At 46.3% G+C, this 14791-nt stretch overlaps 1 protein-coding gene across 1 annotated transcript in view; it reads right to left on the bottom strand.

Moving 5' to 3' along the window:
* Window positions 1-1777: 1777 nt before the first annotated feature.
* Window positions 1778-14791, bottom strand: part of LOC149347285 (uncharacterized) — a 72365-nt gene continuing 59351 nt past the window's right edge. The window contains exons 9-10 of the mRNA XM_089586981.1: window positions 6595-6689; window positions 1778-4183 (exon numbers count right to left, since the gene is read on the bottom strand). Of these exons, the coding sequence (XP_089443107.1) occupies window positions 3940-4183; window positions 6595-6689 (339 nt within the window). The 3' untranslated portion in view covers window positions 1778-3939. The remainder of the gene's footprint in view (window positions 4184-6594; window positions 6690-14791) is intronic.

The raw sequence follows: 14791 nt of genomic DNA, 5'->3' as shown, positions 1-14791 counted from the left end.
ATAAACATTGAGAAGGCACTGGCAGCAGTTAATTTTTGTCTTGTTTGGAGACCAACCGGCGCTTGCATGCCGGTCGCGTAGGAGGGCTTAGAGAGTCTCGTTAAATCTCGTTAAGTCTCGTACGGTGCCCGGATGTTCTCGTTTCAGAGCCCGGATGAGTGGATTTCAGTGCCCGGATGAGTGGATTTCAGTGCCCGGATGATGGCTCTCGGTCTCGGCGTGACGTCACCACACTGCCGACAACGGGAGCTAAAAGCATTTCATGCTTAAAAAAGCCTGACGGTCGCTCGGATCGAAAAGCTACGACATAACGCCGCTGAAACCTGCGACCCATACGGAAAGTATTCGTCCTGTGTGCGGAAACGTGTGTGCCGTCTTCTTGCCGCTGTATGTCTGTCGTGTAACGATTACTCGACGAGTGTCGTGTGTTTGTGGTTCAGTGCTACGAGTCAGTGCAACTGTCTCGACATTCTAAAGCGATGGTATGGATCGCGTCATCCAAGCTCCTCAATCATGTTCGTGCTTCAAGAGTGATCTGATCTCGCGGCACACCAACATTGAGCGTTGTAGATATCTTTGCTGTGGACTTTTGTCAACGCGTGTGTTAACGCGGTTGACTGTTATCGTGAACCGTTTAACGTCCCCACGTAGCCTTGAATCATCGCGCGGTTTTCTGCATATGCTTTCCTGTATATATGTATATGCGGTATATGCCGACAGTTCAAAGTCCTTCCGTCCAGTTCTGTGCAGCCACACTTTTCTTCAGGTTAGATTCTCTTTGCCACGCGGAATGGAAAATAACTTCTTGCCATCTTCCGAGCAATTTCGGCACCCAACCGCACAGCAACAAGGCATTTCGGCCCCTGCGGAACAAAACTCCCGCAGCAACGTGCACAGCAGAGCAGGCGAACGCGCGCTGGCCTGGCGCACTCGTACGCAGGAGCTTTCATGGCGCCGAGGGGCGGAGCAAGGTCACATGTCGTCGATCGTCCAATCGCTGGCGTCGGCGGCTGGATAAAAGCGTTTCCTTACTTTAAAATTAGTGGGTGGTACTTAAATAAGCACTTGTACGTAATGATGACTGAATGTTTGCTGATCTGAAGGGGGAAGGGGGGGGGGGGGTACTATACAAGACAACAGATAGAAATGAGTATGATCATGGTTAACTTAGTCAAACCAAACTCAAACAGCATCGCTGTGTCGTTAGTCTCGAACGAGAGCGCAATCTGCACTACGATTTTTTGCTGTTTCTTTCACTACCATCAGAGAATGGTTTTCATTTATCGTTATTACCGTACTAGCCGCCCTTAAAGCTCTGCTCATTTACATCAGATTTTTAAGCGGTAAACACTGCCCTTAGGGTTCACTGCGTGCGAATTATTATCTCAGGTCAGCTGTTACGTGGATTCTTGACGAACTACTCATTTTATAGATGAAATGGTCGGTGGCATCCACAGCCAGCAAAGCCGGCAGTGGCCCAAGTAAAGGGCGGTCGCGGTGCATCAGAGCTGATCTCACGGTACTGTGCCGGCCAGCAGGTCTGACGCCTATGCACGCCTATGCAGGCGACGCCTTAGAGGAAAGCGCCCTTCGAGGTCAGGACCGGTGAGTGATGCATCCCTAACGCGGTTCAAACGTGCCCCTAATATCATGTGACCAATTGCTACCCAATATAAACCATATGTACATTTTTTACTGACCACCAGGTGACCATAGCAATGCTCGACTGAAATTTATTCATTTATTTTACCCTCAGGGTAAGCAGTACAGTCTAGAGAGGAGGAGCAAAAGCGAAATATTATATGACAAAAAGGCTAATCATACAAGAAGTTGAGCTGATATTACAAAACACAGGAAGCAAACAACGAAATATATGAGCAAAAAAGAAACGCGAAACACGAAAAATAATCTATACAAATAATAATCGTCCCAGAAATGTTACGCAGCACCGCAATTGGAAATAAGGAAATAAAAATACAATGCAAAACGAACATAGTAATTACACGTAAGAAGTAAATCGACACAATACCTTCCGAAATAAAACCATCATGCGTTCTAAAATTATTAGTTCTAGTTAGGCAGATAGGTACCGGTAAGTTATTCCATTCTTTGGTGGTTCATAGAAGGAATGAATATGAATGGCTGAATGCGTTGCAGTGTGTAAAGTCTACTTTTTGGAGATGTAGAGTGGCTGTTGGACTTAGAGTGAACGCAAGTATGAGTTCTAATAAAATGTTATTCTGCGGGTAGACAGCAGTGGTAGAGCACAGTGAGGAGGGAAAACCCGATATTGCATTGGTGACGTAAGAAAGCATAACGAAGTTGAATGTCCGGTCATTTGGCATACCATTCCGGATATCGCAACAGCAGCAGAAGACGAGGGAGATCAGAAATGGGCAGGGCAAGCACTTACTGTCCTTTCCCGTTGTCTCGTACCTTGCCATCTCCTGAGCTATCAATATCAGTCATATATCTGCCATAAAGCATATTGTTACGATGTGGCAAGCCTTGGAAAAGGACGACATGATGACAGATGGTAATATGATTTAATGGTTGTGGGCCTAGCGCGAGCGCTCCGTCCCGCGCCACTGCCCTCTTCGTCTTCGTAACATGACCCGGGTCCTCCGAGCGATCGTCCCGATCGATTGCTTAAATTCTCAATCATGAGGTGGCGATGACCATGATCACAAAGGATAGAAGATGGCTTGCCACCAAGATGAACGAGATGATCCCATGAACGGTGGTCCCTGGAGCTTCAGATCCAGCGGTCGGTCGCCCACAGCTGAAGGTCAGGGATTAAGGACTCGCCGGACCGCTTGGGCGGGGGTGCCGTCTTGATTCGGATAGTCGTCGGGTCATGCTGCGTCTGGTCCTGGTCGTCGTGTCTTGTGGTCGGGGCTGGGGACGGGGGAAAGCGGCTGGTCGGTTCAGGTCAGGTCGAGCTCGGGTTGAACCGGCGGCAGAGTCCAGGTCCCCTCGGCCAACGACGAAGGCGAGCAGGAGGTGGCGATGCTCCAGGGACCAGGATAACGATTAGGGACCCAGCACCTCCACCAAATGTTATGAGGTGGCAAGCCTTGGAAAAGGACGACATGCTGACAGAAGGTAATATGATTTAATGGCTGTGGGCCTAGCGCGAGAGCTCCGTCCCACGCCACTGCCCTCTTCGTCTTCGTAACAATATTACTACTTCTACGGCGAATGGTGCCTTAAAGGACCGCAAATTGTATTCACAAAGAAATGCTGCGACATTAAAAATGCAGGCACTCTAATAAAATGCTTCCGCCTTGCCAGTCAGACGTGCATATGCAGCATGTTTCACAAAAAAAAATCTCCGAACGTGGTTTCCCTGAAGGCAAGAGAACTACAAGCGACACTTATCCTCCCAGAATGAAATACGTGGACAGAAGCCACAGCTCGAATAAAGTACCACCTCTCCAACAGAGAAGCTTTCTGAGTTGAGTTGAGATGCTGTAAACTACAGCTGGGGTTAGACTTGCGGTTTCCGCCAGCAATTACTCCAACGTAGCTGCCCCTACAACAACTAAATCACATAACCGGGCACCGAAGTCACCAACACAAATAATAGTTACTCCTGCTGTCCCCATGTGGAGACTAACTCATTGACCAGCATGTACTTTAAAAGAAGGCGTGAAGCCTCCTTTCTACAGAATTGGTTCCCGCGCGTGAGAACAGTGTCCTGAAGAGAGCTGTGAGGGAGTCCTGCCTTCTTGAGAGAACCGAATAACACGCACCTTTCCGCGCTGCAAAGAGTACAGCATTTTAAGCAATGTACTATACGACCGCACACACCGCATGTTTAACATATTGGAGAAGCTTCCTCTGTTCCTCGTAGAGACGTCAATTCATAGCTGGCCCAGGGGTTGGTCTTGAAGCTCAATTAAGGTGCAGCTTAGGAGACACTGAGTCATCAATATATCAATATCCCAGGGCGGTAGCGGCGCAGCGGGGCTCGGCGCCACACCAGATGGCGTCGGCGCTGGGGCTTCGGCTGACGGCGGTCTCCTCCCGCATCCACCAACGCGCAGCCCTTGCCAGCACGTTGGCGTTGCCCGCTTCATGCATGAGTTTGTTGGCGTATCTGTCCCGCGTGGTGTGACCCCTCCGAGAGAGCGACTGCAGAACCTCCCCCGGAAAGTCAGACTCCACAGTGAGAGGACCACTGCGATTAACAGACGAAGTAGTACGTGAGTGTACTACCATACTCCTCAGCGTGTAATCAGTGTAATCAGAGGCTACAGCACAGGGCGAACATTAGGAGGGATCGAGGCCTCACTCCGACAGCCAACGTTTCTAGAGAGCGCGTCACGTGCACTGGAGAGGTTTCTTTGCCTGCAAGCTTCTCGAAAGCTCGTGTATTCTGGCGCGATGTAGCCAGAATTTGTGGGGCCACAGCGCCGAGGTTAAGCCCGTTCTCAAAATTCTGATAACTGAAATTGATATCACTTACGGTGGACTACAAGCCTCTCAAAAATTAAGGAGCCTAACAGTAATAGTGAAAAACTAACTATTCAATATTAGTTAACCAGCCTGCAAGTCAGCACGACTTAGATGTATTCTCGTGTACTGCAGCGCTGGCGATGCTGTGACGAAATAACCTCTCTACTAACTCAGATAGCCACTTTTTAAACAATTTTAAAGTCTTAGGGGAAACACCCTGCATGTGTCTACCAATATTTGGCAGCTTGAGAAGGGAAAACTACGTCTATCATTCCGACGCGTTCGCAAAAAATGTTTCCAGAGAGTTCCTTAAACCTAAAAGGAAAGCTGGCGGCGCTACACCTCAACCACCATGGACAGTTGCAGGAAGGCCACGAAGACGAGGTTTTTTTGCTTGGCTTGGCTATCGTCGGGCTCAGAACGAGGATTCAATCCGAAAAATAAGACTGCTATCGAGACAAAGCTCGAAGAAATGCTGTGAAAGTTTCCATACTAGCCTAACACCGAAGCTTAACTTGCGTTAAATTTATTGCGTTTAGAAATGCTGTATTGAAATAACTGGTGCACAGTGGAGAGCATTGTGGTGCAACTACATATTTCGAGGTACAATCTATTTCTTGGGCCAAGCAGTTTTCAAAAAGAGGCATGGTGCTTAAATTCATCATCATCACCCTGACTATAGCCAGCGGGGCGAAGGCCTCTTTTATGTCTCTCAAATTAACCTGGTTCTTTGGCCGCTGCGGCCATTGCATCCCCGCAAACTTCTTAATCTCAACCGCCCACCTAACTTTGTGCCGCCCCTGCTACGCTTGCGTTTTCTTGCACTCCCAGTCCGTTACTCTTAAGGGCCGTCGGTTATCTTGCCTTCGCCTTGTTTTTTTTTTTTTTAAGGTAAAGCCACCTAGCCCGGCGAATACGTTTACGAAGGCTCATAGTACCTAAGCCAAACAATAAACCTCCTCTTCCCGGTATTCCTGTGATGGACAAAGTGCACAATAAAAAGTTGCGTCCACGACGGCGCCAGCGTTCCATCTAGATAATGCCTACAAACTGTCTGCATTGAACAGCTCAGGATTACGGTCCACAGGGGGCATGACTGATACGAATGGCGCTGACACCGGCGAAGTGGCAAGGAAGTGGCATTCGAGCTGTGCTGTGCAGGCAAAGCCTCACAATGCGGTTCTACAAACAGGCTAAGAGCGACAAGTTCGCTTGTAATAAAGACCGCTGTCTTCCCTCAAACATTTTCTGCTGCAAAAACAGCTCGAGAAAGGGAGGCTCAGAGGCAAATTTGTCCGTATCAAAGGCGAAAGCAGGAAGCTAAGAACGTCTAACTTCGTGTCCCGTTGACACGTTAAGCCTAATTACAATGCCAGCCCTGTAGAAGGTGGTCAGCATTTCCGGCAAGCTGTAGCGGGATAGGAATCATGTCACTATTTCACATAATTTGCCCTTTGTTATGACCCAGTGAACTCATTTTCCTTTTCCCGGACTCAGTGATCCTGTCAACCTACCGAACAACCGACGAACGCTCAGATCGAGTAGTAAAATAAAGCAGACAGGCGTGCTATTCGGTGGCTCGAATTGGGATAACATCCTGAAAATTGCCTTTGGGGACAATAAAGGCGCAATAACTTTCTGACTTCAAGGCGCAGACATCAACCGTATCATGAGGAAAGGGAGTGAAGGAACAGAGAAAGAGGTGCCCTAGACGAGAGCCTCGGTATAATTTAGACTGCCTGATGATCTTTGCATTAACCGGCATCGCACAGCACACGGGCGCCTTTTTGCGTTTCGCCTCCATTAAAAGGAGGCCCCCGCGGGATTTAGAATTCGTATTTTATCCGCGTAAACAAACAGGGACGAAGAAAGTAAGAGAGAGCTGAACTCCATGCCTTGTCATAACTCTTTTTTCCTGCGTTTTCATGTTTCCTCAGTTGAAATATGCACTCCACACTAACGAAACCGGAGGACCTCTTTCAAGATAACTGCCATTACATACAGCTTGTGATGAATCGGGCACTTGACGTGTCTTGAGGAAGCCATTCAAATTATAATGCGGGGCAGCTAATTAAAATGAGCTAGTACGCTTCTAGCTATGTTATCAAGATATCTGTGTGAATACATGCTCACTCCGGGTGCGAGTTGAAGGTGGATCCCACCAGGAACCGCGGTTTTCCCAACGCCTGCTGGGGATCCAGACCGAGTTCCATCATGTTGAGCAGAACCTGCAAGAACCCGTGCACCTCGTGTGTAGGGTATACAACAGTAGGAAGAGTTCCACCCGACATCAGCGTTCAGCTCATTAGAACATTCACGCACTGATTTTTGAGTGCGGCGAAGTTTGTGAGCATTCGCACAATGCTGCCGTTCGTGGGGACCAAAAATCTGAGCGTTATCGAGACTTCTGCTATTATAGTAGGATACAACTTAAAAAACAGCAGTTGCTAACACTGGGCCGCGGTCCGCGGTGTCTTGCATTACTCCGCTGGCCAACCGCAACTGTAAACGAAATCAGCTTCTTAATGCTTGATGATATCAAACAATCCACGTGTCAAAATCAAAGAGCTTGTAATTTTTTTCTTGTGATAAGCTTCTTGTTTACGTAACAAGAAACGTTTAACCAGCGGACTACTTTTTGGTCGTGGAGGAATTCTGCGCGCGGAGGCTGAATGTGGGCGGAGCTTCACAGCAGACTTAAGTTGTATCCGACTATAGTAAGCTATCCGACTACTCCTTCTTGCACGCTGTCGACTGAAGCGAACAGCTTTCTCTCAACTTTCTCCCCCGACACACTTTTACTCCACCATTGCAAGGGCTCTGAAACACCACTCGAGGAGAGCATATCAACTCGCTTAATCACTGCTATGTGTTGTCATAAGCACCTGAGCCAAGTAATACACTTATACACGCAGCAGACTACCCACAGCCACGCGCGCAAGTTGACGAGCCCTTTCAGGGACTTTTTCACGCTCACTTCCCCCATTGCAACGCTCCTGTGTAGACCAGTTCATAGGTGGCAATTGCTTAGATTACTTCAGACGGCAGGCAGCTACCATAGCCCCGGCCAATGTGTGGCGTAGCTACGGCGGGTCTGGAAGCTCCGCCCACGGAGGGGGGGCCCGCAGAGGAACGCCGAACTTTCATGCGCGCAAGAAGTCAGGAGAGAAGAGGGCAATGTGCAAAAACGCTGGACTAAAAATTTTAACTATAGATGGGTCAGCTTCTGCAAAGGGCATCGAAAAAATTCTTGCTGGAGGATATTCCTGAACCGCCGTCCTTTAACATCCCAGGCGTACCGTAAGTTTATTGTAGCCCCTTTCAGAGCCACTTAATAATAATAATAATAATAATAATAATAATTATTATTATTATTATTATTATTATTATAATTATTATTATTATTATTATTATTATTATTATTATTATTATTATTATTATTATTATTATTATTATTATTATTATTATTATTCAGCATAATCTGAACATACAAAAAAAACGGAAGCGCCGAAGCCACAAGTGGGCTTGTGCGGCGACAACCGGCAGCCTAATTAAGACGGCAGCACGATTAAGACAATGTTGATTAAACCATTACTTTATTGCGCAGGTTTGTAAGGTTTATTAACACGGAATATATATCAATCAAAAGTGCGTAAAAAGTTAGTACGCTACGAGGTCCCGAAGTAGGTCCTGTCTGGAGGACCGAGCAGCTGGCAAAAAGGAGTAAATCAAATTGAAACCTATTAGTATGATTTTATTAGTTCATTGTTATGTGTTGATAATTATATCATTTGGCACTAAACGTTAACGAATCGGGAAAAATTTTTTCAGACCATCAGATTTTCCTGAGATGTGTGCCAAGAACATACCTAGTGATCTCACACCTGATTCGATCATTAATTATGCAAATTCTTCTGGGACCCTATCTCTTCACGTTGTGACTTGAAGCTACTTTCAAGGTGACAGTTGTACCCCTTCGACACATTCCTGTCATCTGAAGTCGTTACGTAAAGAAAGCAGGATATTTTAAACACTCATCTGGGCAAAACTAGCAAAGATGACGTAGACTGACTGAAGTTGTACCTGATCTATCGTAAAACACGAAGGCTTAATTTTAAGGAGCTATTTTCTAATTCCATGCCGCATTCCTGACAACCTACTCTTCGATGTCTAGTTTTCAGGTCAGCTGACCTCTGATGCCTCGACTAAAAGACGGCGTTTATTTATGATGCCTAAATTGGACGTTTTAGGTTTAAGAAAGATAAAATGCCGCTTGGCACCATTCTGAGCTAGATCCAAAACATATTCGAGAGTTAAAGCCTGTGTTATCTGAAGAAAAAGGAGAGTTTGATGAGACGCGATTTCTCTTTCGTTTTTTTAACGTAAATGTGAGTGTGTAAAAAACATTCATTCCACAGAATATATCGAAGTTAGCTGAGTGGACCCTCATTCCAGGAGCTCATTGGGTTTTGCCGCCACTCTAACCCGCTTAAGCAGCGAAAGCTGGTTTTCCGGGTGTGAGCTGGACACTGATGCCTCCGAGTCTTCAGTTTTTGGGTTATTGATTTTCGAAATATTTGGATTTTTCTTGCATTACCATATTATGTGGTACAAGTCAGCCACCTTCAATTTGGAAGCATATCGGTGAATTCTATTCGGTTGACATGAGTATTTGAAAGCAATTTCCTCAAGATGACCTCTTTCTTCTTGTTTATATTTTTATTTAGTTCGGCGTATACTTTCCTTGTTAATCTCAAATGTTCGACTAATTCCCTGTTGCTTAATAATGGCGTAGTAGAAAAAAACTCGCATCTACGCCCGCGAAACGTGGCCTGAACTGGTGTAGGAATGCACGAGACCAGATTTTTTATTACTTACTTTTACAACGTAAGCATGAATTCGTAACCACGCGCAGCAGTGCCGCAAGTTTAGCGCTATAGGCTTTCAATAAGAGGAGGAAGATATCGTCCAATAACGAAGTGCACAGATATCGGCCTAGGTTCTCTCATATATTGTTCGTTCACATTTCCTACAAATAAAATAGGCTGAAAATATGTTTATAGAGTTATATCTTCTTCCCATGACTACTTTTTGTATACTTCAAGTAAATTGTGTCCTAGATAGTTTAACTCTTTATTCTTACCTGTTATGTTGTACATTACAGGTACATTTTACAAATACACTTTTGATTGTCAGCTGTACATATGAACTGTTGTGTCGTTCTGTTTTTGTGCAATTACTTGTGTTATTTAGCTTCATTATTGCTGTTAATTAGCACATTATTGTTTCTACTTTGCTATTGTAACTAGAGTGAGCTGTATCGCCATCTGCCAGGTGATGAGGTTCTTCGGCCTCCTCAAGCTGTTGCGACAACTTTATCCGTGGCACCTTTCCAGGATGTTTTCTGGGCAAATAAAGAAAATCTTCCACAGCAGGTGAAGGCCACGACAGCCCTGTGTCCGATACAGAATTTCTTCACACACGCTGCAACTTTTTAACACTTGGAGTCTATGAAAGATGATAATAAGGAGTTGAAGGTGACTTTAGAGATGAAAATTTGATATGTCAAGAATCCACCTCTCTACTCGCTTCTTGCTAGTGGAAATAAAGAGTGGGCCTCAGCTTTCTACGCTTCAAGCTATTGTTTTTGAGAACAACAAAAAGCGAATAAAATTTACATTATCCGGACAACTCGTCTAATCGAGCACAGTGGGGTCAAAAGCCAACCCGTGCGCGGTTGCGTACTCTTTGCGAGCCGAGTGATCCAGAAATTCTATGGCCGAACCGCGAGGACGTATAAACAAATCTCATTTGTAGCTACAATTTCTTTTTCGCATGATGTCAGCGCGATATATTTACTTTACAGTAAGTGTCACCTGCTCGCAGCCAAGGAGACTCGAGGTACTTGTCCCGATTACATTGCGGTAACATGGCAATAGACGAACACATATTATGGGACTGTAAAGAAAATGCGCTTACAAAAGACCTTCTGCCGGCTCCCTCCGGGGAGGCCTGGCTTAGGCTGCTTAGAGAACCTGACAAGATCACGCAAGCCAAGCCTGCGGACTGGGTGGAAACGTCACCCTCCATTAGGGGCCATTAATCCCACCTCCGTGATCTTATAGATGAATAAAGTTTTTCAATCCAATCGCGATTTCCTTTTAATCACCCACATTCACTCCTCGACCCTATCCAGAGCCGAGCCACTCCGGTTACAGTGTGATCGGGCACCACTTCCTCTCCTGTCGCCTCAGCACCATTGAATCCTCGCATCAGCGCCTTCCCATGAACATTGGCGTTTACTGGCGCTAACTCTTTCGCACAAGTACAGGCGTTAGTCTGCCCGTGTTCTGCTAAAGCTGCGACAGCCGCAACTTGCTGAGAGGTCTATAAAAAGACTCAGCTTTTCTCTAAAGCAAATACTAAGACTGGAAGCAAAGCTATCGAAGCGCGCTAAAACTCCAAAATCGGTGACAACTGCTTCAGGTCATCCTCATTAGCACTTTCATGGGAACAGCTTGAATTTTAGATGGTCATGTTCACACTTGAGACTCCTTATGCTGCACACATGTCCAAGTGTTTCTTCGCCGATACCTCAACCACATGAACATGCTGATGACCTTAGCTCGTTTTGTTTTTAGGGATTTTAAAGTCCCGTGTTTTCATGAAAAAAAAACGATTTCGATGTCCGCGCTATTGTGGGCCTTCATATATGGTTTTCTTCCCGCTTTCAGCGCGCACTCTTACGCTCAGCATTAAAAACTTCGGCCAGCCGCGTCACGGCGCCTTATGTGTGACCGCGCCTTTGGTAAGTCATGCTCAGGCTTTTGTTGGGCTTAGAAACGAAGTACTTAAACCAGCTCGCTTAAATGAAGGGATGAACAGCTTCTCCAGGTAAGGGGGGTTCTCGCTAGTGTGGGCGACCTCTGAAACTTCTTTTGGCGTAGTACACCTCACGGTCCCAGCTGTGTGGAGATCAGGGCGGACACACAACACATTCTGCGCACCCATCACGTTACGATTATATCCCCCCTATTTCCCACACGCTGCCATTTTCTCCTTCCTTCGGACTCGACGGACACGCGGAGACGTGAAGTTGGCTGCGTTGCTTTTTCATTACTTCGGACGCTGCCTTTACGTAAGGACGGAGACGTAAAAAGCCGACAGGAAATGTGGGTCGCCAACTAAACGACGGAGGGATAGAAGAAGCAGACAGCTCGGAGAACCACGGGGTATCATCTTAAAGGCAGAGATGTAACAGAAGCTAGCACACTCACTAGACATCAACTAAAGGACAAAGACATAGGCTAGGCAGCCTAGACGATGTCTGGGCGTCAAACAGGTTGCAGAGGCATTGAAAAAGCAAGACACGAAAGCGGTGGACGTCACTTACAGCGCGAAGAAATAAAAAAAGCAGGCAGGACAAAGGATGGACGTGAACTAAAGCACGAGGACATAAAAAAAAACTAGACACAACAGTCGCGTGACGTTAACTAAAGGACAGAGGCGTCAAAGAAATATACACAGCGATAGCTGGATGTAAACTCAGGGACGGAGTCAATACAGAAGCAGCCAGGACAATCGCTGGACACCTGAGGAACGGAGACATAAAGGCAGTGAGGAAAACACTGCGCAGTTACTAAAGGATTGATGTATAGAAGATGACAGATCAACACGTAGATTGGCACCAGTGCAGAGACAGAGGCGTAAGCTGATATGAAATTGGATGAACATCAAGTAAATGACGGATATATCAGAGGATCCGAAATCAGCGTTCTGGACGTCAAAGAACGGGTGCATAGAAGAAGCAGAGAGCAGCATCGCCGGACGTCAAACAGTTGTTCTATAGTTTTGTATGAATTGTGCTTTGTTTATTTTTCTTGTTATCAACTGCCCTTCCCCTCTGAAATGTACTCTGTACCCTGAGGGTATCACAAACACAAAAAAATAAATAAATAAACTGCTGACGCGTAGACGAAGCAGAAAGGTAATACCCAGACGTTGCCTAAAGCGCGGAGGCATAAAACAAGCAGGCAGGATAATCGCGCGATGGGGGTCACCTAAAGGGCGGAGACGTAAGAAAAGCAGCCAGAACAATTCCTTAATGTAAAATAAAAGACGTAGACATAAAAGGATTAGTACCATCTCTGGACGTTCGCATAAGGAGCAGAGGAATAGAATGAGCAAGCACAGTAACTCAGCGGTAACTAAAGGACAGTGACATAAGCTATATAAGAGTGAGCACAATTGCTAGACCTCCACTGAAGGAAAGATAGAAAGAGAGAGGGAAATTGCTGGACGCCCACCAAATAGAGGTGGTAAAAAAGAAAGAAACGGGAAAATATCTGGACATGCACTTAAGGACGGAGGAAGAGAAGATCACAGGACAATCGCTGGAAGTAAACTCCAAGCAGTCATGACATGGTCAACCATAAAATCGGAATTTTACATTGCGGCTACTAGGCATGACGTTATTATGGAAACTTAAAAAAAGAGTCAGGGCTCAAAGCGCGCATTTCAGCAATAAATTGGAATTTGCAGCTATCTGCTCTAAGGCCCTCCCCTGGTAGCGACGGCCACGTTGAAGTAGCCTGAGTGACGTCATAACCCGACAGCGTTGTCGTCTGCTGCAAAAATGCCGGGCGCATGATCGGTGCGGAGCACAGTGCACGCCTACTTGACTCGGTCCCTGCCACATTGTATTGAAGTCGCCAAATCCGGGCAGAAGGTAGATACCGAAGAGACGGACACAGGCGTTTGTGTCATGTGTCCTCCTGGTGTGAGCTGTGGTCTCCTCACCACTCTCCGCATGATCTCACCACCCCTTCAACCCTCCCTACCCTTATCCTGACCAAATAACCGCCCACACTTTTATGCTCTCTACACGTAATTTAGTCGCCAGTCGAGAGCAAGCACATGACCGTCGACTTAGGTCGTCACAGATCGCGAGCGCACCAGTGTTGCCTGACTGGCACACGGTACAGGACAGTTTTTAAATATTCATTTACAACTTCCTGCCTGCATGTAATGAGCTCGTATTTTGTGCAATTGTTACGAGATGTGTAGCTAACAACGAGCAATAAAAATGTTCAGTCCGAAATATGGTGTGATGGCCCCTTTTAGGGCGAGCCATAGAAGAAGATACAGGAAAATCGGTGGAGGTCGACTAAAGGACGGAGGCATAGAGGCACGGAAGAACCAAGCACGATAATGGTTGGGCGTGAACTAAAGCACGGAGACACAGAAGAAGCAGACCGGAAAACAGTACTGCGCCAAATTAAGGACAAAGACATAAGATGCTGTTGGGACAAACATCCTTTAAAGGACGTAGAGTAAGAAGATGCCTAAAGTAACTTTCCCTCGGCTTGTACTAAAGGACCGAGGCATAGAATAAGCGGACAGGACATTCGCCGACTGCAAACCACTGGACTGAGACATTAAAGAATCAGAGAGCGCAACCACTTGACGTCCGCAAAAAGACAGAGGCATATAAGGAGTCAGCACCATCGCTGGACTTCAACAGAAGGGCACGTACGAAGAAGACACAGGAAAATGGATGCATTTCAAACAAATGACGATCACATATAGAAGGAAGCGTGACCATCCCTGGGCGTGAAAAACAGGACGGAGAAATCGAAGAAACTGACCGGACAGTCGCTGGACGACAACTTAAGGGTGGAGACTTTGAAGAAGGCACAAGACAATCGATGGGCGTCAAGAGAAGGACCGAGGCATAGAGGCACAGAGGATGCAAGCAGGACAATCACTGAACTTCTCTTAAAGGACGGAGAGATAGAAGATTCATACAAGATAATTCTCGGCACGTGTGATAAAGAACGGAGGCATAGAAGCAAACAGGACCATCTCTGGAAGTTTTATAAAGCACGGAGACAATAAAGGAGCAGTAAATGTGGTGGATTTCAATGGCCACACAGAGAAGAAGCCCACAAAATCTAAAGCGCACAGACATTGAAGAAACATACAGGGCAATCGCTCGAAGCTATGCAAAGGACGAAGACATAATATGCTGCCAAGAAAATTGTTGCACGACTGCTAAAGAACGGAGAGAGAGAAGAATCAGGCTGTAATATGTCTTGATGACACGTGCATTTGATGTTCAGCGATTGCTGTTTGCTGTCGTTTTCCTTTTAACTTGGTAAAATATCTCCCAGCGGTGAAATCGCTCCTTTCAACGGGGACTGTGCGGGGGATAAAGTTTTTGCCTGTCCTCTTTCTCGCCGCGTGATTCAGTGGGACTCAGTATGTGGTCCCTGAAATCGGCACTGTAATCGGTCGGAGGAAGGCACAGAGCTATTCCTGTCGTGTTTTC

This window comes from Amblyomma mixtum, chromosome 4 (assembly GCF_055824585.1).
Source record: "Amblyomma mixtum isolate Tamu chromosome 4, ASM5582458v1, whole genome shotgun sequence".
In the NCBI taxonomy this organism is placed as follows: Eukaryota; Metazoa; Arthropoda; class Arachnida; order Ixodida; family Ixodidae; genus Amblyomma; species Amblyomma mixtum.
The sequence above is the reverse complement of the archived record's forward strand: the minus strand, read 5'-3'. Positions and strand labels throughout refer to the sequence as shown.